The 23,539-nt window shown below is 42.8% G+C and overlaps 1 protein-coding gene across 1 annotated transcript in view; it reads right to left on the bottom strand.

Moving 5' to 3' along the window:
• Positions 1-23,539, bottom strand: part of LOC126249182 (diacylglycerol kinase 1) — a 747,622-nt gene that overhangs the window by 549,884 nt on the left and 174,199 nt on the right. The window contains exon 3 of the mRNA XM_049950837.1: positions 7,838-7,914. Within this exon, the coding sequence (XP_049806794.1) occupies positions 7,838-7,914 (77 nt within the window). The remainder of the gene's footprint in view (positions 1-7,837; positions 7,915-23,539) is intronic.

The following is a 23,539-nucleotide window of genomic DNA, read 5'->3' as shown; positions in this document are numbered from 1 at the left end:
GTAGGAGCACCGCCTAGCGGTTGTCGTCTACGTCCATGCATTTTGGTGGGCTTTCAGAATCGTCGGGCCGGTATGCCTGAGTTACTGTTTAACAAGGATATTCGTTCCCATTTTTATCGGTGATCAAGCGTTGCCCTTTCTTCTGCAATCTCATGATGAGTATGCTATGGACGTCTCCATGTTACAAATAAAGACAGATGTTTCCAGAATGAGATTTTCACTCTGCAGCGGAGTGTGCGCTGATATGAAACTTCCTGGCAGATTAAAACTGTGTGCCCGACCGAGACTCGAACTCGGGACCTTTGCCTTTGCCTTTGCCCGCGAAAGGCAAAGGTCCCGAGTTCGAGTCTCGGTCGGGCACACAGTTTTAATCTGCCAGGAAGTTTCAAAGACAGATGTGTTCATAGAGTTTCATGCTTACATTCTTTCTTTTGCTACTGCCTTTATCCCGCATTTTGCGCAGGGTCGGCAGGGTTAAGTACGGATTTGGCATGGTTAAGTTAAGAGGTGGCCGTATGCCATTCCTGCCGCCACCCCATACCCCCGGGACGGAATTAGTGGACCCCAGCTGTCTGTGTCTAGTGTAAATCGAGAAACAGTGTGAATGCGTTTCCAATGCCTGCGAGTCGTGGAACTGAGGCGGGACTTGGTGACCAGCCCGGTACTCACCTAGTAGGATGTGGGAAACCGCCTAAAAACCACATCCAGGCTGGCCGGCACACCGGCCGTCGTCGTTAATCCGCAGGGCGGATTCGATCCGGGGCCAGCGCGCCTACCTGAGTCCAGGAAGAAGCGCGTTAGCGCTCTTTTTTTTTTTGTTCGTTGTTGATCGTTGTGTTTGGTCGTTGCGCATGTCACGTAACATCCGTTCAAGTTCGTTTGTTGATCCTTCCACTCAGTGTTTTATTACGGAGGCCAACCATCTCTCTGACCGAACACGCTGAGCTAGCGTGCCGGCAAACTTACAATTTTTTATCAGGTTGCCCTCCATGGGGTGGGTGCACGCAACTACTGTGGTTATATTGGGTTGGATAGAGCAGCAATCAGTCGTAGAATTAAGTTGCTTTAATATGACATTTATAGTCACAACGCATATCAGATTTCGACCTGTGTCAGGTCATTATCAATGCAGTGCGGAATTAAATGGTTGAACTGTGTAAGCATTCACTTGAGCACGAACAACTGCTACGACTGATTGCTGCTCTATCTAACCCAATTAAAATTTTTTGTCAGATGCGCTCTCGGCTATCCTGGCGGATCTCTGGTTTTACGAACACTCTGGCACATTATCTTACCTCGACCGGCCCTGCAAATTGCCGATCTTAATCCCGTAGGAAATGACTGGAATTAGTTGGAATAACGACTGAAACTTACAAGTCAATATCCACACAATTTGCTATCTCCATGGGATTTTATCATCAATGTGTGACTCCAAGTGGTTGTGGAATACCCAAAAACACTTTTGGATTATCTTCGTCGCCGAACTATGGCCGTTATCGAGTCTAGAGACGATGTTATTCGATATTACCTTTATGTCTCGCGGAGGTGACTTAGCACGGGATTAGCCGAGCGGTCATAGGCACTGCAGTCATGAACTGTGCGGCTGGTCCCGGCGGAGATTCGAGTCCTCCCTCGGGCATGGGTGTGTGTGTTTGTCCTTAGGATAATTTAGGTTAAGTACTGTGTAAGCTTAGGGGCTTATGACCTTAGCAGTTGAGTCTCATAAGATTTCACGCACATTTGAACATTTTTGGGGGTGACTTATCTTTTGGCAGGTGTGCTTTAGCTATTTAAATGAGAGAATCGCGAATAATGCTACTAAGAAATGTAGACTCCTTTAAGATATCTTCACTCGCGTCCATAATATCTAAACATAGGACTGTAGCATGTGTGCTTGGAATAACAGATATTACCCATCAATCTGTATATTGAGCAAGCAGTAAAGGAAACAAAAGAAAAATTCGGAGTAGGTATTAAAATTCATGGAGAAGAAGTAAAAACTTTGAGGTTCGCCGATGACATTGTAATTGTGTCAGAGACAGCAAAGGACTTGAAAGAGCAGTTGAACGGAATGGACAGTGTCTTGAAAGGAGGATATAAGATGAACATCAACAAAAGCAAAACGAGGATAATGGAATGTAGTCAAATTAAATCGGGTGATGCTGAGGGGATTAGATTAGGAAATGAGACACTTAAAGTAGTAAAGGAGTTTTGCTATTTAGGGAGTAAAATAACTGACGATGGTCGAAGTAGAGAGGATATAAAATGTAGACCGGCAATGGCAAGGAAATCGTTTCTGAAGAAGAGAAATTTGTTAACATCGAGTATAGATTTAAGTGTCAGGAAGTCGTTTCTGAAAGTATTTGTATGGAGTGTAGCCATGTATGGAAGTGAAACATGGACGATAACCAGTTTGGACAAGAAGAGAATAGAAGCTTTCGAAATGTGGTGCTACAGAAGAATGCTGAAGATAAGGTGGGTAGATCACGTAACTAATGAGGAGGTATTGAATAGGATTGGGGAGAAGAGAAGTTTGTGGCACAACTTGAGTAGAAGAAGGGATCGGTTGGTAGGACATGTTTTGAGGCATCAAGGGATCACAAATTTAGCATTGGAGGGCAGCGTGGAGGGTAAAAATCGTAGAGGGAGATCAAGAGATCAATACACTAAGCAGATTCAGAAGGATGTAGGTTGCAGTAGGTACTGGGAGATGAAGAAGCTTGCACAGGATAGAGTAGCATGGAGAGCTGCATCAAACCAGTCTCAGGACTGAAGACCACAACAACAACACCCAAACACAGCGTTGTTTGTAGCGGTCATTTAGCAAACGCCAGCTACATACTGTGAGCCGAAGATGATAACTTCTTGAAAGATGAGGACACAACGATTTTCTTTCAGTTTTCCGACCATTTACAGCATAAAATTAATCCAGCAAGCTAATTAAAGTTGACAATATCTGAAAAATGTTGCAGATATACATGTACTACAATGCAACGTAAAGATAAAATATGAAAGAGGGACCACAACCCAGTCGTACTGAGTTTTGTGGACGATCAGGGTGCTCTTACCAGAAGGACGGTGGTTAAGTTCCAACGTACCTATAGCCGCTATAAACAGATAGCAGCCAAGCACGTATCTGATTCGCATAGGAAATGCCGAATAAGCGAGACATCGACCAGGCCACCAGGACTTCACGAAAATAGTGACCACCTTTAGTGAGACAGCTACCATAACAATCACTCATGAGGCAGGGCGCCACGATCTACCTCCTGACCTTGCACAGTTGATTACTGACAAGAAAAGGACGCGAAAATTGTGGCAGCAATACCGCAACCCACAAGGCAGAAGCAGAAGCAATATTTTCTGGATGGCCAGAGAGATACGCGAATGGCTACAAAATGGTTCAAATGGCTCTGAGCACTATGGGACTCAACTGCTGAGGTCATCAGTCCCCTAGAACTTAGAACTAGTTAAACCTAACTAACCTAAGGACATCACAAACATCCATGCCCGAGGCAGGATTCGAACCTGCGACCGTAGCGGTCTTGCAGTTCCAGACTGCAGCGCCTTTAACCGCACGGCCACTTCGGCCGGCGAATAGCTACAGATCCTAAGAAATACGAGATGACAGTGGAATCTGTAAGAGGCAGAAAATAAACCTGACCATTTCTGGAGAATAGCCAAAGCCCGACAGCAATCCGAGAAAGCCGTCGACACACTAAACGGTGAGCATGGCATAGCGTATACCCCAGAAGAAAAGGCAGACGCCATATCAAACATACTGGAACTTCAATTTCAAGAAAATATCGTAGAAGACTACGAGATGGAGCTAGAAAGAAATGAGCGAAGAGTACGGCGACATCTAGCACGGAAGCTAGAACACAGACCTGAACTCTCCTTCGAGGTGGTAAACGAAAGACTTGTTGGTACTCTCATCAGGCAAACCGGCTGCAAAAAATACCCTGGTTTCGACCTATCAAGCCACTCTTCCTAAAGAACCTTCCCGTATCAACCATATCACAACTCACGGCCATCCTCAACAACTTCCTAAAGTTAAACAATTTCCCTTCAGCCTGAAAGGCTCCAAAATTCATCTCATCTCCCAAACTTACGAAAATCTGTTTCCATTACAATAACGCCCATCTCCCTGTTAAATCATGTGTCCAAATTCCTAGAATAGCTAACCCAGTTTCCTCTGTAACAGTTCCTAACGACATATAATATCCTCTCCCCAGAACAATTTGGATTTCGTGCTGGACATAGCACCACACAGCAATCCGTCGCCTGGTAGAGCATGTTTTCCAAGAAAAGCGCCAAGGAAACAGCACTGCAGCAATCTTTATAGACATTAAGAAAGCGTTCGACCGTGTTTGGCGAGGCGACCTGCTCTACAAGCTGTCGCAGTACAACTGCCCACTCCACATGCTGAAGATCGTCAGATCCCTCCTGACAAATAGAAAATTCTGCTCTTCAATAGATGCAGCAGACAGAACAACTAAAAACACAGAGGCATTAGTGCCACAAGGACCTGTGTTTGGCCCTCTCCTATAACTTGTTACACAAATGACTTGCAAAATGAGCCCAGGGGACAAATAGCTCTAAGTGCTGATGGTACTGCACCGTATCACAGCGGCAGTAACATCAACTACATACTCGTGACAATTAGATTTCTACGCCATTTAGATAAAATTATTATTTGGAAGACAAGTTAACCCTTCCAAGTACCAAGCAGTTCTATTTACTACAAAGAGGAGCCAACTAGTCATCAACATCAAGGTTAATGTTACATACCCTCCCAGGAAAAATTCAGTTTCATACCCAAGACTTAAAATTGACGAAAATTTAACATTCAAGCAACATTTAATTGTGACATACCACAAACCTTCGGCACGTTTTTTCGAACTTTACCCCCTACAGAAGGGAAGGGGTCTCACAACTGTAGCCAAAATCAAACTCTGGAGAACAATTATTCTGTCTGTTTTCCTCTCCAGCTCGGAAGTCTGGAGCATGACAGCAGATAATAATGTAACAAAAGGTGAAACTCTGCAGAACAAAACTTTTCGCCTCATTGCGGATGCATCAAGATACATAGGCAATGAAGAAATAAGAACACAGTTAGGGCATCCAACCGCATATCAGATATCATCCAACTTCTGTGAATTGTCACTCATCATTCCATCTCATCAGTTCTCTAGACCAATAAGACTGTCTTCCAAACCGACATTATTTCAACAGTTTAGGTGGTATAAACAAAATAAATAATCTTCTTACAGAAATCACAGAAACATCATACACTGGGGAAGACCTGTATTACGATGCTAGTCACATGCAGCTAATCCACAGCAAGAGCTCAAACGGCAAGTCCGTACTGAACAAAGAAGTGTAGGCTGAAATATGGAAGGAATACACTGATGGTATATAGTAGGAAAAATAATTGACCACAATATTATAGAAAGGATAGACGCAGTAGATGATGAGCTGGGAGATATGCGAAAATAATTTAACAATTCTGGAAGACCTAAGTCAAAACAAGTCCCCTGGAATAGACGACATTTCCTCAGAATTATTGAAATGCTTGGGAGAGCCATTCATGACAAAACTACTATATCATGTGTGCAAGATACATGAAACAGTCGAAAAAATCTCAGACTAAGAAGAATGTAGTAATTCCTATGACAATGCTGGTAGGTACTGATTGGTCTGAATATTATGGAACCATCAGTTTAACGGTACATAGCTGCAAAATACTGACACGAGTCATATACTGAAGAAAGGAAAAGCTGGTAGAAACATACCTCGGGGAATATTGGTTTGGGTTCCGGAGAAATGTAGAAACACGAGAGGCAATATTGGCCCAACAGCTAATCTATGACGATAGACCGAGGAAAGGCAAATGTACATTTATAGCATTTGCAGATTTAGAAAAAGTTTTTGACAATGTTGACAGGAAAACATTCATAGAAATTCTGAAGGTAGTACTGATGAAAAACGGGGAGCGCAAAATTATCTGCAACGTGTAAAGTAGCCAGACTGCACTTACAAGCGTCGAAGGATATGAAAGGGAAGCAGTCGTTGAGTAGGGTAGGTCTGCAGCCTCTGCCCGATTTAATTAAACCTGTACATTAACGAAACAGTAAGCGAAACCAAGAAAACATTTGTTACGTGGATTAAAAATAAGAGAGAAGAAATTAAAAAAAACTATATGTTTGTTTCATATCAGTTATGTAAGATTTAACATGTATTTTATTGTCCGCAACTCGAGGTCGTGCGGTAGCGTTCTCGCTTCCCGCGCCCGGGTTCGATTCCCGGCGGGGTCAGGGATTTTCTCTGCCTCGTGATGACTGGGTGTTGTGTGCTGTCCTTAGGTTAGTTAGGTTTAAGTAGTTCTAAGTTCTAGGGGACTGATGACCATAGATGTTAAGTCCCATAGTGCTCAGAGCCATTTGAACCATTTTTATGGGTTCAAATGGTTCAAATGGCTCTGAGCACTATGGGACTTAACATCTGTGGTCATCAGTCCCCTAGAACTAGGAACTACTTAAACCTAACTAACCTAAGGACATCACACACATCCATGCCCGAGGCAGGATTCGAACCTGCGACCGTAGCAGTCGCGCGGTTCCGGACTGCGCGCCTAGAACCGCTAGACCATCGCGGCCGGCGAACCATTTTTATGTATTTTATTTGTTTTATCAGATCTGCAGTTGTTCGATATTTGAACGAAACCGGCAATCGTTATTGTGTGAATGCAATAACAGACTGCAATAAAAATATCAGACTACCTGATTCTCTCAGGAATGGAAAGGGACTTGGCCGGCCGCGGTGGTTTCGCGGTTCTAGGCGCGCAGTCCGGAACCGTGCGACTGCTACGGTCGCAGGTTCGAATACTGCCTCGGGCATGGATGTGTGTGATGTCCTTAGGTTACTTAGGTTTAAGTAGTTCTAAGTTCTAGGGGACTGATGACCACAGCAGTTGAGTCCCATAGTGCTCAGAGCCATTTGAACCATTTTGAAAGGGACTTGGAAGATGAGTGAAGTCGATACTGTCTTGAAAAGAGATTATAAGATAAAAACCAGCAAAAGTAAAACAAGGAAAATGGAATGCAGTCGAATTAAATCAGGTTGTGCTAATAGAATTAGATTAGGAAAGCAGACACTAAAAGTAGTTTGCTATTTGCGCAGCTGTATGACTGACGACGGCCAAAGTAGAGAAGGTAAAAAATGCAGAACAGCAATAACAAGAAAAGCTTTTGCGGAAAAGAGAAATTTATTAAGGTCGAATATGAACTTAATGGTTAGTAAATATTTTCTGAAGGTATTTTTACAGAGTGTAGCCTTATACGGAACTGATTCGCGTTCGATAAACAGCTCGAAGAAGAAGACTACAGAAGCTTTTGAAATGTTGCGGTAGAGAATAATGCTGAAATAATGACGAGGTACTAAATAGAAATGGAAAAATAGAAATTTGTGGCAGAGGACTACCAGCAGATATCAGCTAGTAGAACATCGTGGGCCATCGAGGAATAATTTGGTAAACAAATGAGGTGTGGAGAGTAAACTTTTAGAGGGAGACCAAGGCTTGAATACGATATCCAGGTTCAAACGGATGTAGGTTTCAGTAGTTATGCAGAGATGAAGAAGCTTATACAAGATAGACTACTGTGAAGCTGCATCAGATCAGACTTCGGACAAGGTAACAATGACGAAGACGACGAAAAGGACAACAATGTCATTTCGTCCGTGGTTTTTGCAGAGAAACGTGTTTGAACGGACACAGAAAGTAAATAAACAAATAAACTAGATGAAAGAAAAAAAAATTGTGAGAAAAGGTACTTACATCTTCGAGGCCGTATCGCGACAAGGGTCCAGTGCCGCTACACTCGTCCAGCACATCTTGTAGTTTCTTTGATGAATCTGTAACAGAACAGTTTCAGTTCAAGCATATTTGTAATACTATTCGAGTATCAACAGTCTAAGAAAAATTTAATGCATTCAGTGACATAGTCACAGGTTATTTACAAAATAGTTGTTGTGGCAAATTAACTTGTTTAAGTAATTTGACTGTTGCAAATCCTGGATGAGAAATGGACATCGAGTACCACGGAAAAACAAGAGAAATCTGCGTATCATCAAGGGACACAGGTGATGAAAGGGTCAATCACATTACAAACTTCAATTCTAAGCAAAGTCCTCAGAGCATCTAAGTTACGTATTTTGAATGAAGAAATAAGTTCCTGCAGCAACAAAGTAAGATGTGTTCGGAAGAGAATAAAAAATGAGACAGGAAAAACGAATTAGCAAAATGGTGAATTTTCTAAGAGGTAAACAATGAATTAGTTAAAGTTAGCTCCAAAACTGCACGCACTCTTACTTAAGCAGCAAATAAATTAAGTCGGAACACTTGTGTCTAACATACGGTCACAAGGCCAGGAGAGGCGCTGCAGGCGATGTCGTGCTGTCAGCAAAGACACTCACGTCGATTGTGTGTTGCCATAGCTCATTAACGCCAAACTTGGCCGCACTGTGCTAAGGGGATACGTTCGTCGTACTTCCCACATTGATTTCTGCAGTTGTATAACGCGGTGGTGCTTGTATGTTCGCACTGACTATGTAAGCGCTGCTGCTCTCGGTCGTTAAGTGAAGGCCGCTGCGTTGTCCGTAGTGAGAGGTAATGACTGAAATTTGTTATTCTCGGCACACTCTTGTCACTGTGGATCTCGGAATGTCGAATTCGCTGACGATTTCATAAACGGAATGTCCCATGCTTCTAGCTGAATCTAACATTCCGCGTTCAAAGTCTGTTAATTGCCGTCGTGCGGCCATAATGACGTCGGAAACCTTTTCACATTAATCATCTGAGCACAAATGGCAGCTTGTGTACACGATACTAGCCCGCCCGGTTGGCCGTGCGGTCTAACGCACGACTTTCCGGGCGGGAAGGAGCGCCGGTCCCCGGCACGAATCCGCCCGGCGGATTGTGTCGAGGTCCGTTGAGCCGGCCAGTCTGTGGATGGTTTTTAGGCGGTTTTCCATCTGCCTCGAAAAATGCGGGCTGGTTCCCCTGATTCCCCTCAGCTACACTATGTCGGCGACTGCTGCGCAAACAAGTTCTCCATTTACGCGTACACCACCATTACTCTACCACACAAACATAGGGATTACACTCGTCTGGTGTGAGACGTTCCCTGGGGCGGGTCCTCCGGGGACCGAACCGCACAATAATCCTGGGTTCTGTGTGGGGCAGTGGAGGGGTGAAGTGGACTGCGGTAGTCGTCGTGGGGTTGTGGACCACTGCGGCTGCGGCGGGGACGGAGCATCTCCGTCGTTTCTGGGTCCCCGGTTAACATAACATAACGTAACACGATACTACCCCCATCTCTATCTGTGCATATCACTATCCCCCGCCTTTTGTCACCTATCTGTATTACAGTAATACATTTATTTAAATATGGAGTTATTTTGATATTTGTGGATTTTTTAAAATTTGCTCTTTTTATAAATAGCTGGTCCAATGAAAAAGGCGCGGGAGAGAACGGGTTTACACTGACGTATCATTAGCTGCCACTATCTCAGCCAATGAGAAGAGAGTACGTTTGCGCATATTTGGTTTTCTAGAAGAATCGCTTTGTGGAGTCTAAGTGCGATCAGAGGGCAGTCTACATCAGATTTAATTATCAATTAAATTTGAACGCTGTGGGCTGCAAAGAGATGGCGGGAGAGTGATGATGTCGAACACGCGAAATACCGGTTTTTCTGTGTAAACTATCACTTTTGAATTAACAAAATTCCACGTGGCGTATTGTGCAAGTCGTGACCGAGAACTGAATGTTCGGAGGGATCCAGTTGTGGCGTATTTCAGTGAGCATTCTGACTTAGACAATCCGTTTTGTAATCTTTCCAATAACTAGTTCGGTTAAATATCATAAGCTGGGTAAAATAAGAGTGGCTGTGGTGGAAAGTGATCGACGAAACTGTAACTTCTGATTAGCAAGGACTTGGATGTTGTTTTACAGCAGAAGAGTAAGTTTTTTTTTTTCGAAAACATTACTTTCACTGACTAGCTCAGTAGACCTGAAACTATAATTTTTAGTGCAAGATGTAGATGCGTGTAGTGCTAGTGCTTCTACTACAGCTTCTCCAGGAGAGAAAAATTATTTTTTTTCAACACGCCCGCCTCTCGTGGTCGTGCGGTAGCGTTCTCGCTTCCCACGCCCGGGTTCCCGGGTTCGATTCCCGGCGGGGTCAGGGATTTTCTCTGCCTCGTGATGGCTGGGTGTTGTGTGCTGTCCTTAGGTTAGTTAGGTTTAAGTAGTTCTAAGTTCTAGGGGACTTATGACCACAGCAGTTGAGTCCCATAGTGCTCAGAGCCATTTGAACCATTTTTCCAACACGGCAGAAGAAGAATCACCACAAAGTGAACATATTTTGTCGATAACCAGAGTAATTAACCGCGCTGTCCCGCATGGTGCAATAGCTTCCAGGAAGTAAGAAGCTGTGGTAGGTAGAAACTGTGATTGAGAATAATTCTGATAGAGGACAGTGTAACACAGTGAGAGAAAGATAGCATGGGACAGCGCACGAGAAAGTGAAAAAGAAGAGGGATGCCGAAAGGACTGTAACTTTACGACAGGAAAGGGATGTCAAACATCATCCAGACGACGGGGGGCGCAGCGCAGAGTTGATCAAGTTAGCGACAGATGCAGTTAACAGCCGACACAGCAGATCAGCGCTGGCATCGTACGGAACGGACAGGGGCCCTGAAGCTGGTATAACTGTAGGACGAGTCCAGATCTGTAGAGAAGACACCCCGCGACCACAGAAGACCGCTGGGTACTTATTTTGTTTGTTGAGTGCTTGTATTTAAAAGACTTAAAAGGATGGAAGAGAGTGACAGTTCTGCAATAGTGAGATAAGGGTCTGCGGTTCAGTTCAGTATGATTACCAGTGAAACAAGCACTCCTGAACAAAGACAAGCAGGTGGTTTAGTAAATAATGATGTACCTCAGTTATCTCCAATTACAGGGATAAAACTGGAACAAAATGCTTCAACAGATGAAACTATAGGACATAGTTCAAATTTTGACAGCAATCAGGTGAACGATTTTAATGATACTCATTTGCTTAGTGTTACTCCATTTAATGTAAAGGAATAGGAAACTGCGGAAGCAGATGCCAAATTTGGTCTGACACCTATCGACAATGGAAAATAGGGAGTAGTGTCTCAAGGAAGCAGGATAGAAAGAATGCCGGAAATGTTTGCTGCATTGACGGGCACTAAGAAAAATATTGTAATTAAATAAACAAAATGTTAGTAATGTAAAGCAGCCCACTGGTAACCTAAATAAGAAAAGTGATGAACAGATAGTTAATCATGATAAGAAAATTCAGTAGAAGCCTAGTAGTATTAATAATTGGGAGCTGAGCTTAAGAAATTTAAATCTGAAATTAATTTGAAACTGGAAAACCACACTGCTGAGCTAAAGAAAATGTGAGACAAAGATTTGTATTTGTTTGACGCTAAGTTGACGAAAGCCTTTGTCAAGTTGAGAATAAACGTAGGCAATCCTCAGAAAATGTCAAAAGTCAATTAACAGAAATAGGTTTTATTATGTGGAAATCTTGAGAGAGCCTAGAACATGGGGTGTGACTGCTACTGAGCAATATTGTACGTTATAACAATTTAAGAAAGCATTTTTAAAGAGTACTGGGGCAAACAGAAACAAATGGGAATGAAAAATAGTTTCTGGACTGGTGAGAAATTTAATCCTAGAAAAGAAAGTGTAAAGAAGTTTTCTCTGACCAGATTATCGTGGGTTTGGATAGAAAGCTGACCGTTAATTGGCGTAACAAAATAATTGCTGCTGCTAGTGATAATGTTAATTAGTTTATTATTTACTTGGAGATAGTTGAAAAGCAATTATAGGAAGAGGAGTCACCAAATAGAAATTTTAGGCCCCATGGAAATGGGGAACACCACCAAAATGTCAGTTTAAAGAAAAGATGTTTTCTGAAACAATAGCGGAAGACGTGGAAAGATCTGGCGTAATGCTACAGCAATCAGACCAATTTACAGAGAGCAAGGACCAGTTTATAGATCGTGTTCTCCAATCCGTGACGATAATTTTCAGAGTAGACAAGAGGCGGAGTTACGAGTGGGAAACGAAACAGAATCTCAGATTACTGATACCGTCTGTGAAGCGGCCAGATTTGCAGAACTGGCAACAGTAATTTGAACTTGCTAGCTATGCCCTTTTTATACCATAACAAAAAGTATCGGAAGTTCAAAATAATGATAGGAATGGTACAACTGAGGCTAATGGGATTTTTGAAGTTAGAATATTCATGTTTGACGGTGGTTTGGAAGAGTTTTTTTATAGGAAAGAACGAAGTAAACACTGCAATACAGACGATTTGGTAGATAGTTTAAAGGAAAATAACGAAACATCTCACACAGGATAGCATGTACAGTGAAACTAATGACGAATCTTGCATGGAAGAAGGAGAGAACACTGATAGTGAAGGACTGAAGGAGCTAGATGATAAAAGTGTGAATGAAACAATGGAGGCAGTTGAAAAATATTTACGTGCAGTAATCGGAGAAGTACAACCAGGCAATGGTCACAACGCGGTCAGGCAGTTAGTGAGAATTTAGAAGGGGATGAAGACGACAGTGAATTCGGGCACTTGCTGAGCAAATTAATTACTCTCAAAAGAAAGGAGGTGATTTGAAAAAAAAATGTTTTGACCTGTCATTAGTAGACAATATTTAATTTTCCTTTCTTATTGTCAGTCTTGCTCTTCTTCGATTGTGAACTATTTCTATCCTCTTTAATCTTCTTCGCTATCTAGAGCAGAGTAGAAGGATTAGGAGGTGTTGTTGTGCTGAAGTTAGCTAGTGAAAATGTAAAATACATTTAGAGCAGGGGGAAGTATTAATGGACTTTGGAGAGTATATAAAATGAATGTGTATGATGAGGACAGTAATCAAGCATGAAATACTTGTCATAGAGAGTTGTGTTGTCATGATGAGGAATCGGCAGTGAATATTTGAAGATACTGTATTCTCCTCTTCTCTGAACTGTTTATCGTCAAAGATCCACTTCCGTACAAGGCTACGCTCTGTACAATACCCTCAAAAAGATTTGGCACCGCTTTAATTTATATTCGTTGTTAAGAAGTCTATGTTTTTACAGATGTTTTAGTTACTATTGCCGATCTGCATTTTTAATCCTCTGTACTTCGAGCATCATCAGTTATATTAATTTAGAATTAATAGATGGAGTGAAAGAGTGTGTAAAATCCGAGACAGGGAAGCGCAGCAACAACTTCAGAAGCCAATACCAATTTCGCATTTCATTTTACAACCTTGGCAAGCAAAAGAGAGGAAGAGGAGATCAGTGTTTAACGTCCTGTCGACAACAAGATCATTAGAGATGGAGCACAGGCTAGGTCTAGAGAACGATGGGGAAGGAAATCGGCCGTGCCCTTTCAAAGAAACCATCCCGGAATTTGTCTGAAGCGATTAAGGGAAATCATGGTGAACCGAAATCAGGATGGCTGGACGCAGGTTCGAACCATTGTACTCCCGAATGAGATCCGGTGTGATAACTTCGCTCGTTGCAAGCAAAAGAGAGGCTTAGAGACATGATCACAAAGGGTCTGCATATGACACATTTAGAGATCGGACTCTACGTACTGAAGCACCTCCAAAAATTATACAGCACCACGATCTGTTTCGCAGAGAAGGTAATCAGTTGAATTAACAGGGCGGGAGAACATCAGGACCGAAAACTAATAGATCCTTTCACCAGATATGCAGTGAAAGACGTTATAAACCAAATCATGAAGCACCAGCTAAGCGTAGCACATCTGTGGGAATATACGACATATATTGGGCCGCAATAGGGGACAAACTAAGAGAAATTTTTAATTAAGTAGTAACTGGGCAAGCCTCCCGAACAATTACACGGAGGGCAGAACCGTGTTTCACCGAGGAATTCAAACTCGAAGTCAGGGGCGGAATATCGTCCAATGACTTAATTATTAGTGGACTTTAAGTTTTATACAAGACTTTTAATTACCCCATTAAAAGAAATCACGGGGCGTATCTTACGAGAACATCAGAACTGTGCAATGACAAACATCCTGGCAGCATACATTGATTTAGTTTATTTAAAGTGGCAGTCATATTTGGCATTACATTTAAGCGTTCTAGACTTCGTAAGTGCCTATTATACAATAGAACAGTATGTGCCAGAGACAATGACTGTGGTGGTTTCGATAATAACTTTGTACATAGACCGGAAAATGGTGTAAGTGGTAACTGTACTAAAATTACATTTAACCAAACTTTAACTTCACAGATAAAACAAGAGCTTTGAGACGGCGATGCCCGTTCTCTGGAATATTATACCCCACTGCCACTCAGTCGGTTCTTAGTAAGATACACGTGAGTTTGTTGGGGCTAATTTATAGACGATTAAAGATTGTGACCCATGTTTATGCAGGTGACGTAAGTGTGCTGACCAATAATCCACAGAAATTGGGTATTTTAAGTGAAATCACGCGAGATTATGAACTGTATAGCCGGTGTAGACTGAATTTGGACCAATCTGTCAGCAAATGATTGGGGGCAACCTGTGTGATATCAGCTGGGGCTGAACTAGCTCTGGAGGCAGAAATAATTCGACTAGGACCCACAATTAATGTAAACCTAAAACTGATGTCCTTATGTCCTTATAGAATAGTCAGATAGAAAAATTTACATTGTTTTGCATTCCTTCATTCTCTGCCGTACTAAATACATTTCGCATACAACTAAATTACAGATGACCCTATTCCGAAGTTGCTGTTTACTCTCATGGTTCGGAAGTTTTCTCTGTTTCATATTTCTTCTAACAGTCTGCAGCTGAGGTTCATACTGAACTTGATCTGTAATACGCTGGTACGAGAACACATCTTATGTCCTTCGATGTTTATGAAAATGTTGCAATGACCGAAAGTATTTTTAAGGCTGTTACTGCTTCATACTATTGTGTCCTCTGAAACGTTGTTTTATCGATTGCCTCTTGGAAATGAATTGCGCAGAGAGTCGTTCTTTGTTTATATGCAAAGAGAAAACGCAGTACATTCAGTCTGATTTTGAACACCTAACTCACAGGCGCTGTGACAAGTCTGTCGTAAAACAATAGCCGATTAATTTCATTTTTACTGCGTCGTTTCTTCCTTTGACGGGCGGGAAAAAGCCTCGCGTTTATTTAGAATTTTGACATTCGCCTTTCAGTCCGCTTCTGTGACAATTCTCTCGGAAAAACAATCGCAAATTAATATCGTTTATAAACCGACAGCTTCGTAAGCAGGGAAAACCGATATTTGCTTCTTTAGACCGTCAACCTACAAATAGAAATGTTGGCTCTATCCCGTACCGAGAGGAAATAAACTCGTTCAGCGCTCTAGCAACTGTTGGTGCGTGGAAACGATAACACGCCAGTCCAATCAGGTTAGCTTGTAAAATGCACAACACAATTTAGAATCATATAAAGCACGAAGCCGCAGATGGATATTCGAAATACGAAACTGGTAAACTCCAAGTCAGTTTCAGCCATTATAAGCTCACGAGATAAAATATTAGTTCCCTTTGAAAGACTACACAGGTCGCTTTGGAGCTTTGCAGATGGTGTAGAACTGGTATCAGCGGATCATGTGATTCTCCACCGCTGACGTAAGTGGCGTGTACGTGTCAGTCGATTGTATGGATTCAGTGCAGTGAGGTAGGGCGACGAGGAGATGTGACAATGTCAGAAAGCTGTTATCGTGTTTGGACGTCCCTATGTACACAGCGTGAAACAATATGGCCGATATGATGGTGAATCGAGGCGGACTATACCGTCTACAAGGAATGGTGCACCTCTGGCAGCCATGTAATACAGCGTAAGAACGGTGGTTGTAATAAGATTCTAATCGACGCGAGTGTCACGCCCTGTCAACAATAGGCTTCAAATCCAACGGGAATTCTCTGATAAGGATAGAAGCTGAAGCAATGAATTAAAATTTGTGCCGCGCCCATGACTTGAACCTAGGTCTCCTGCTATCTAGGCAGATATGCTGACCACTACAACACTGCAGCATTATGGCTACGGCCGGCCGGTGTGGCCGAGCGGTTCTAGGCGCTTCAGTCTGGAACCGCGCAACCGCTACGGTCGCAGGTTCGAATCCTGCCTCGGGCATGGATGTGTGTGATGTCCTTAGGTTAGTTCGGTTTAAGTAGTTCTAAGCTCTAGGGGACTGATGACCTCAGATGTTAAGTCCCATAGTGCTCAGAGCCATTATGGCTACCGCAGGTGCACCCACTACGCTAGTCCAAGGCTCTCCCTAACACAAACTTCAATTGACATTTTCAGACCGTTTACCCCTTCTTAACCCTGAAATAGCAAGGTGGAGTAAAAAATTACCCCAGTTCATATAATTTTTATCCTTTGTCGGTACTACTGGCTTCTCGGGTGGGAGTCACTGTTTACCTTTCGATTGTTCACGTGAGGAGGCTGTAACCTGTCAGGCTTTATTCTCCGTCATCCTTTAACAGATACACTATGTTATCAAAAGTATCCGGACACCTGGCTGAAAATGACTTACAAGTTCGTGGCGTCTTCCATCGGTAATGTTGGAATTCAGTATGGTGTTGGCCCAACCTTAGCCTTTATGACAACCTTCAATCTCGATCTCGCAGGCATACGTTCAATCAGCTGCTGGAAGGTTTCTTGAGGAATGACAGCCCTTTCTTCACGGACTGCTGCACTGAGGAGAGGTATCGATGTGTGTCGGTGAGACCTGGCACGATGTCGGCGTTCCAAAACATCCCAAAGGTGTTCTATAGGATTCAGCTCAGGACTCTTTTTTTCATAAATTAGATCTCTGACAGTTCAAATGGCTCTGAGCACTGTGGGACTCAACTTCTGAGGTCATCAGTCCCGTAGAACTTAGAACTACTTAAACCTAACTAACCTAAGGACATCACACACATCCATGCCCGAGGCAGGACTCGAACCTGTGACCGTAGCGGTCGCGAGGTTCGAGACTGTAGCACCTAGAACCGTCCGGCCACACCGGCCGGCGATCTCTGACAGTCTTTGTTAGGAAAGTATGACAGTTATTGTTATAGCAGAGGTTGAAAATACCGCTTCAGTTGTAAATTACTTTATTTTCACTCGACCGGTTTCGGACTGTTATAAGCCTATCCTCAGGAGTCGTAGCTGTGCTGTGGTCCCCGAGCGCTGCGTGTACCAGGCACGGTATGCTGTCTATGAACGCAGAACGGGGACTCCTTGCTATAACGATAACTGTCATACTTTCCAAACAAAGACTGTCAGAGATCTAATTTAAAGAAAAACATTGATTCTGTCAGTATTATTTTAAAAATATTTTCATTATAAATGACTGCAGATCGTGTGATTCTCCACCGCTGACGTAAGTGGTGTGTACGTGTCAGTCGACTGTATGGATTCAGTGCAGTGAGGTAGGTCGATGAGGAGATGTGACAGTGTCAGAAAGCAGCTATCGTGTTTGCTAGGTGTGGCAAGCGCACTGAAGTGTAAAAAGTCATGGTACAGCGAAATGCACAGATATATATGGCAGTAGTATCGTGTCCACAAGGTATAAAAGTGCATTGCATTGGCAGAGTTCTCATTTGTACTCGTGGGGAAAGGTTTCCAATGTGATTATGGCCTTACGATGAGAATTAACAGACTTTGAACGCAGAGTGGTAATTGGAGATAGACGGATGGAACATTCTGTTTCGGAAATCGTTAGGGAATTCAATATTCCGAGATCCATGGTCTCAAGAGTGTGCAGAGAACACCAAATTTCAAGTATTACCTCTCACCACGGACAACGCAGTGGCTGATAGCCTTCACTTAACGACGGAAAGCAGCAGCCATTGCGTAGAGTTGTCAGTGTTAACTGACAAGCACCATTGAGTGAAATAAACGCAGAAAACATTGTCGGACGTCCGACAAACGTACCTGTTAGGGCAGCGCAGCGAAATTTGACGTTAATGGACTATGCAGCACTACATCTCCTGCAGCACTTCTCCTGGGCTGGTGACGATATCGGTTGGACCCTAGACGACTTGAAAACCGTAGCCGGATCAGATGAGTAACAATTTCGGTCGATAAGAGCTGATGGCAGGGTTCGAGTGTGGCGCAGACCCCATGAAACCATGGACCCCACAAGGCACTGTGCAAGGTGGTGGTAGCTCCGTGAAGGTTTTGGCTGTGTTTACATCAAATGGACTGGGCCCTCTGGTCCAGCTAAACCGATCGTATACTGGATATGGTTATGTTAGTCTGCGTGGAGAGCATTTGCAGCCATTCGTGATTCCAAATGTGTTACCAGGCCACAACTGTTCGCGATTGGTTTGAAGAACATTCTCGACAGTTGGAGCGAATGATTTGGCCACCGAGATCGCTCGACATAAATCCCATCGAACATTTAGGGAATGTAATTGAGAGATCAGTTCATCCACAAAATCCTGCACCGGCAGCGCTTTCGCAATTATGGATGGCTATAGAGCCAGCATGGCTCAGTATTTCTGCAGGGGACCTCCAACGGCTTGTTCAGTCCATGACGCGTCGATTTGGTGCACTACGCCAGGCTACGGTCGCAGGTTCGAATCCTGCCTCCGGCATGGATGTGTGTGATGTCCTTAGTTTGGTTAGGTTTAAGTAGTTCTAAGTTCTAGGGGACTGATGACCTCACATGTTAAGTCCAATAGTGCTCAGAGCCGTTTGAACCATTTTGAACTAAGCCAGGCAAAAGGAGGTCCGATGCGATAATAGGAGTATCTTCTGTCACTTCAGTGTATATGTTCATACGTGTATTTGTGGTTATGGCAGTTCTACGAGTATGTAAAGAAACTCTTTAGATAACTCCCATGATTACTTTAGATAATCCTTTACTTATAACCATCTAGAATTTTTTTTGTAACCGTTATTATGAACCAGTGATTTTTTGGGTATTAGCGTCTCACAATAAAGTGCACAATGAATATTATAGCGAAAAGATGATTCAATAGTTTTCTCGTGAGACAGTCAATGAAAAGGTTTACTTAATTATTGGAATTTAGGGTTTAATTAATCTCATTTGCTTACTAACTAAAATGCATAGACCAGGTTGACTGCAGTTCTCAATTTTACCTTATTTTGTCTGATCAAACAGAAACTTTTTACAATCCGAATTACTTCCTCTAATGGTTATAGAGTGTTTTGCAAACGAAATACAGGGGAGTGGAGAAATGTTGCGACAATCTTCTAGGGGAATTGGAGCAAATCATAAGAATTGAGAATTTCATAGAAACTCATTGACGCAAAGCGTCAAGGGTAAGTGGTGACAGATCGAAGATCGCAAAGGAAACAAGAGAGTAATTTATATGGAATATTTATTGGACATAACGAGAACACATGGCGTATAGTATGAATACAACTCTAACGCGAAAACAGATGCCCGAAGTTTGTACCATCCTAAGTCACGCGCGACTGACGCCGACTGGGCACTGACTGCCGGACACGTTGGAACACACTGGGAGTTTTGTAGCAGCTGCTTCAACGATTCTTGCGACGAAATATATTTCAAAATTCGGAGGACAGCGATAAATGAGAGATCTCATGGCGCCCCACAGCAAGAAATTAGGGTTCGATGAAGCCGGTGGTGTGGGGGTCAGGGGATAACTGATCCAAACAGGAAAAACGTGAAGCAAATTCGAAGAGATCAGCTCGGTTGTCCAACACGATGTATTAGATACTCACGGTGTATCCAACATGGCCAGTATAATACCGCTAACTTTCCTACACTCATTTTGATGCCACATGACATATACGTCAACAGCCAGGAACTTCTCACGCCTTCCTCATCAGATAGCTTAAAAATGCAGCTAATTTTGAATGAAATCTAGTTTCAGAATTTATCATATTACTTTTGCACTGTTAACCGTTTTCATGCATAAAGTCAAGGATGTCAATAAGAGACGGTCTCTTTTGTGTCCACCGCTCTTCCGCGAAAACCCGCGCATTAACATTGCGACTCATTCAGTTGCTATACTGACAGGCCTTGGTGGCCCAACGACAGAGAGTGACAAATGACGAGATCTTTCCTCATTGACCGCGAGTTTCAGAAAGCCATTTGTTTCCCCTGAGTTGAATTTTACCCTTCTAGAGTAAAGCAAGAGGAACTGCTGCAAATCATTTGAACGTTCTGAATACTGATTCTGTGGTACATTTGTATATCGTAATACGTTTCGGCGTTTCATTTTATGTAAGCCAACATCAATAAACAATCGTACAGCAAGTCGAGTTTCTGATGATGGTAACCGAATTCCATTTTCACAGTAGTTTTTTAAAGTAAAGTTTTGACTGAATATGATTCATTGATTATAACTAATTTGGTTTATATAATTATGAACGGTAATCTAGAGCGGTATAGGTCGTTTCCACTCTTCGCTGTAAAAGTAGAAGAGAAGATGCAATTGCAACTTTCGGTTAACTATTTCCATTCCTTACGGAGACATAGAAACTAGTGTTACTTGAGTCGGTGGTTCAACAAGCAAGAGAAAGTATCTGAAAAAAAAATCTTCAGGTTTTAAACTTATTTCTGTGAGCTTCTGTTTACACTTTACAATTAAAGTTTTTGTTGCTTTTTATAATTATGCACTGTGATGACGGATATTCTGAGCTTTTATAATCGGATTCGTGAAGTTACCAAGTTCCGTTGTCAGCTACTCTCGCGCCATGCACCGTGCGGAATGAAGAGCAGCTGTAATTTCGCTGCTCACTCATCTGTATAAAGCGAGATCCGTAAGGCTGGCTAAAGAATGAAAGGGCTTGACAATCGAAACCGAAACCTCGTAACGGCGCTCCAGTACCACTCTAGACAAACTTTGTGTTTTATTGGTCTGCGCTTTTACTACCCTCGGGGCAATAAAAGTCGAGTTGTTGACTTCCCCAAGAGAACGACGGGAAAGAAAGACAGATTCCGCTGATGTGCACATATCTGAGCGTTAACGACGAGCGAAGCAGTCCGAAGCGCGTGTTAAAAATAAATAAAACTGCGGGTGCTATTAATTGACACTTCGTGGAGCGGGGAACGTGTCAGACCTTACACCAAGATGCAGAGCGCAAACTACAGGCAGTCTCTGTAGCTGTAAAGTATACTGACAATGAATTATAATTAAAATTAATTGTGACTAATGCTAACCTCCTCACATCGATAATTATGTGAATTACTTCTAGATTAGTGTATACACACACTTTTGAGCTTGTGTTAGGACAAAACATTGAAAAAGCCGCTGCTCTCCTCTGACACTGCTCAGTTCTTTCATGCGGAATGACTCACCTAAAACTTGCACCGTACATATTACGGAAATGGAAAATGCTATTTATGTGCAGTTTTTACAGAATGCACTGGTAGCCAGGGGCTAGTATCGTTGGCCAATAAATAAATTTTAATAATACTTAAAAAGTGTATTTTTTGTGCAAACATACTCCTTTTCAACGGAATAATGCTTGTTGACAGTACTAAACTAAAATGTTAAAAATTAGACTGTCACTCGTGTTTGTTGGAAGATTATATTGCGAGTTGCTTACGAGGCATCGTAGCTTGAAAAACCCCCATACCGACACTTCTACAATACCTGTGATAGCACACACTAAAGAACAACCCAACTGCATTCACTAGTTATGTGTACTCTGACAAGTAACGAGATAAATGACGATCACAGGCTGTGTTCAAAACCACCACCGGCAGCGGCAATACACGCTCCCAGTCTGGCATGGAACGACTGCTGCACACCTGCTAGCATTTCAGCTGAGATACCGGAGAAATTCGCAGTAATACGCCGTTGCATATCGTCAGGTGTAATTGGTATGTGCTTGTACACAGCGTCTTTCAATTTTCCTCACAGATAAACGTCTGCAGGCGGCAAATCCGGGGACTATGCCGGTCAAGATACAGGTCCTCTGCCTCCAGTCCAACGATTTGGAAACAACTCGTGAAGACATGCTGTAGTACTTCGTGGACTGTGGGCTGGACAGCCATCTGTTGGTACCACCAATTTCCTCCTAGTCTGCAGAGGGACGTCTTCTAGCATGGAAGATAATCTGTTTGGATGCTGCAATACTTGGTCGCATTCAGTGTTCCGTCTATGGAAAACGGGCCTGTGAGCTAATGGTTCACTACGCCATACCACACGTTTATACTCCATGGACGCTGACGTTCCACCTTACGAAGCCAAGGGGAAATGTTAACAGACTAATAGTGCATGTTTCGGCGGTTTACGTGGCCACGATTGTTAAATGTGGCTTCATCACTAAACAAGATACATCTAGAGTCTATCGCTCGAGCCTTCTCCTGCAGTGACGCAGGGTCAGCCATCGTTAATCGGATTTGGCATGTTAATGTGTAAGGGGTGGCCGGATACGCTTCCTGCCACCACCCCATACCCCCCGGGACGGAAATAGTGTACCCCAACTGTCTGTGTCGAGTGTAATCCATGGATTAGTACGAGTGTGTTCAGATGTCTGCGAGCCGTGTAACTGAGGGAGAACATGGGGAACAGCCCGGTATTCACCTAGCGGGATGTGGAATACCGCCTATAAACCACATCCAGGCTGGCCGGCCCCCCGACCTCGTCGTTAATCCGCCGGGCGGTTTCGATCCGAGGTCGGCGCGCCTACCCGAGTCCAGGAAACGGCACCATAGCGCTCTCGACGGGTAGCGCGCGGGTTTCTTTGCGTTTTAGAGTTTGTTGCTGAATTCTCTTGTTGACATAATAGACAAGAAGCAGTTTATTAAAACTGTTTTTATTCATTAAATGCATATGCAAACATTGCTTGTTTCAACTTAATAAGAACAAATTAATATGCATACTTGTCACAATATTACTTTTATTTTATTGTCATCGAGTTTGTAGTTGTAAGACCTAAATGAATATGCATTTCAATGTTTAATGTAAATTTAAGTATTTTTTAAACAGCTGTTAATTCTGAAAATAAATTATTTAGTATGCCAGTCATTATGAAGCATGACATCTATCTGTGTATATGTGTCTACATGAATTGCATGTGTCATACAATTGCAGCACTTCTAATTTACAAAGCGGACATGTTGTACACAAAGTTTTATGACTTTATACACTTTGTATCGAGCTGTAGGTTCAAATGGCTCTGAGCACTATGGGACTTAACAGCTATGGTCATCAGTCCCCTAGAACTTAGAACTACTTAAACCTAACTAACCTAAGGACATCACACAACACCCAGCCATCACGAGGCAGAGAAAATCCCTGACCCCGCCGGGAATCGAACCCGGGAACCCGGGCGTGGGAAGCGACGAGCTGTAGGAAAACATTATATGTTTATACATGAAATCTACATTCCTCACAGAGGCTATACGAATGCGAATTGTAATTTTTTTCTGTTTGTTGCAATGTAGTTGTTAACTATAGTTTTTCTTTTATATTTGTTGTATCAGATATGAAGGTGGCTAACGCAAA

This window comes from Schistocerca nitens, chromosome 3, assembly GCF_023898315.1.
Source record: "Schistocerca nitens isolate TAMUIC-IGC-003100 chromosome 3, iqSchNite1.1, whole genome shotgun sequence".
In the NCBI taxonomy this organism is placed as follows: Eukaryota; Metazoa; Arthropoda; class Insecta; order Orthoptera; family Acrididae; genus Schistocerca; species Schistocerca nitens.
Note: the sequence above shows the minus strand (reverse complement) of the source record. Positions and strands in the feature narration are given on the sequence as shown.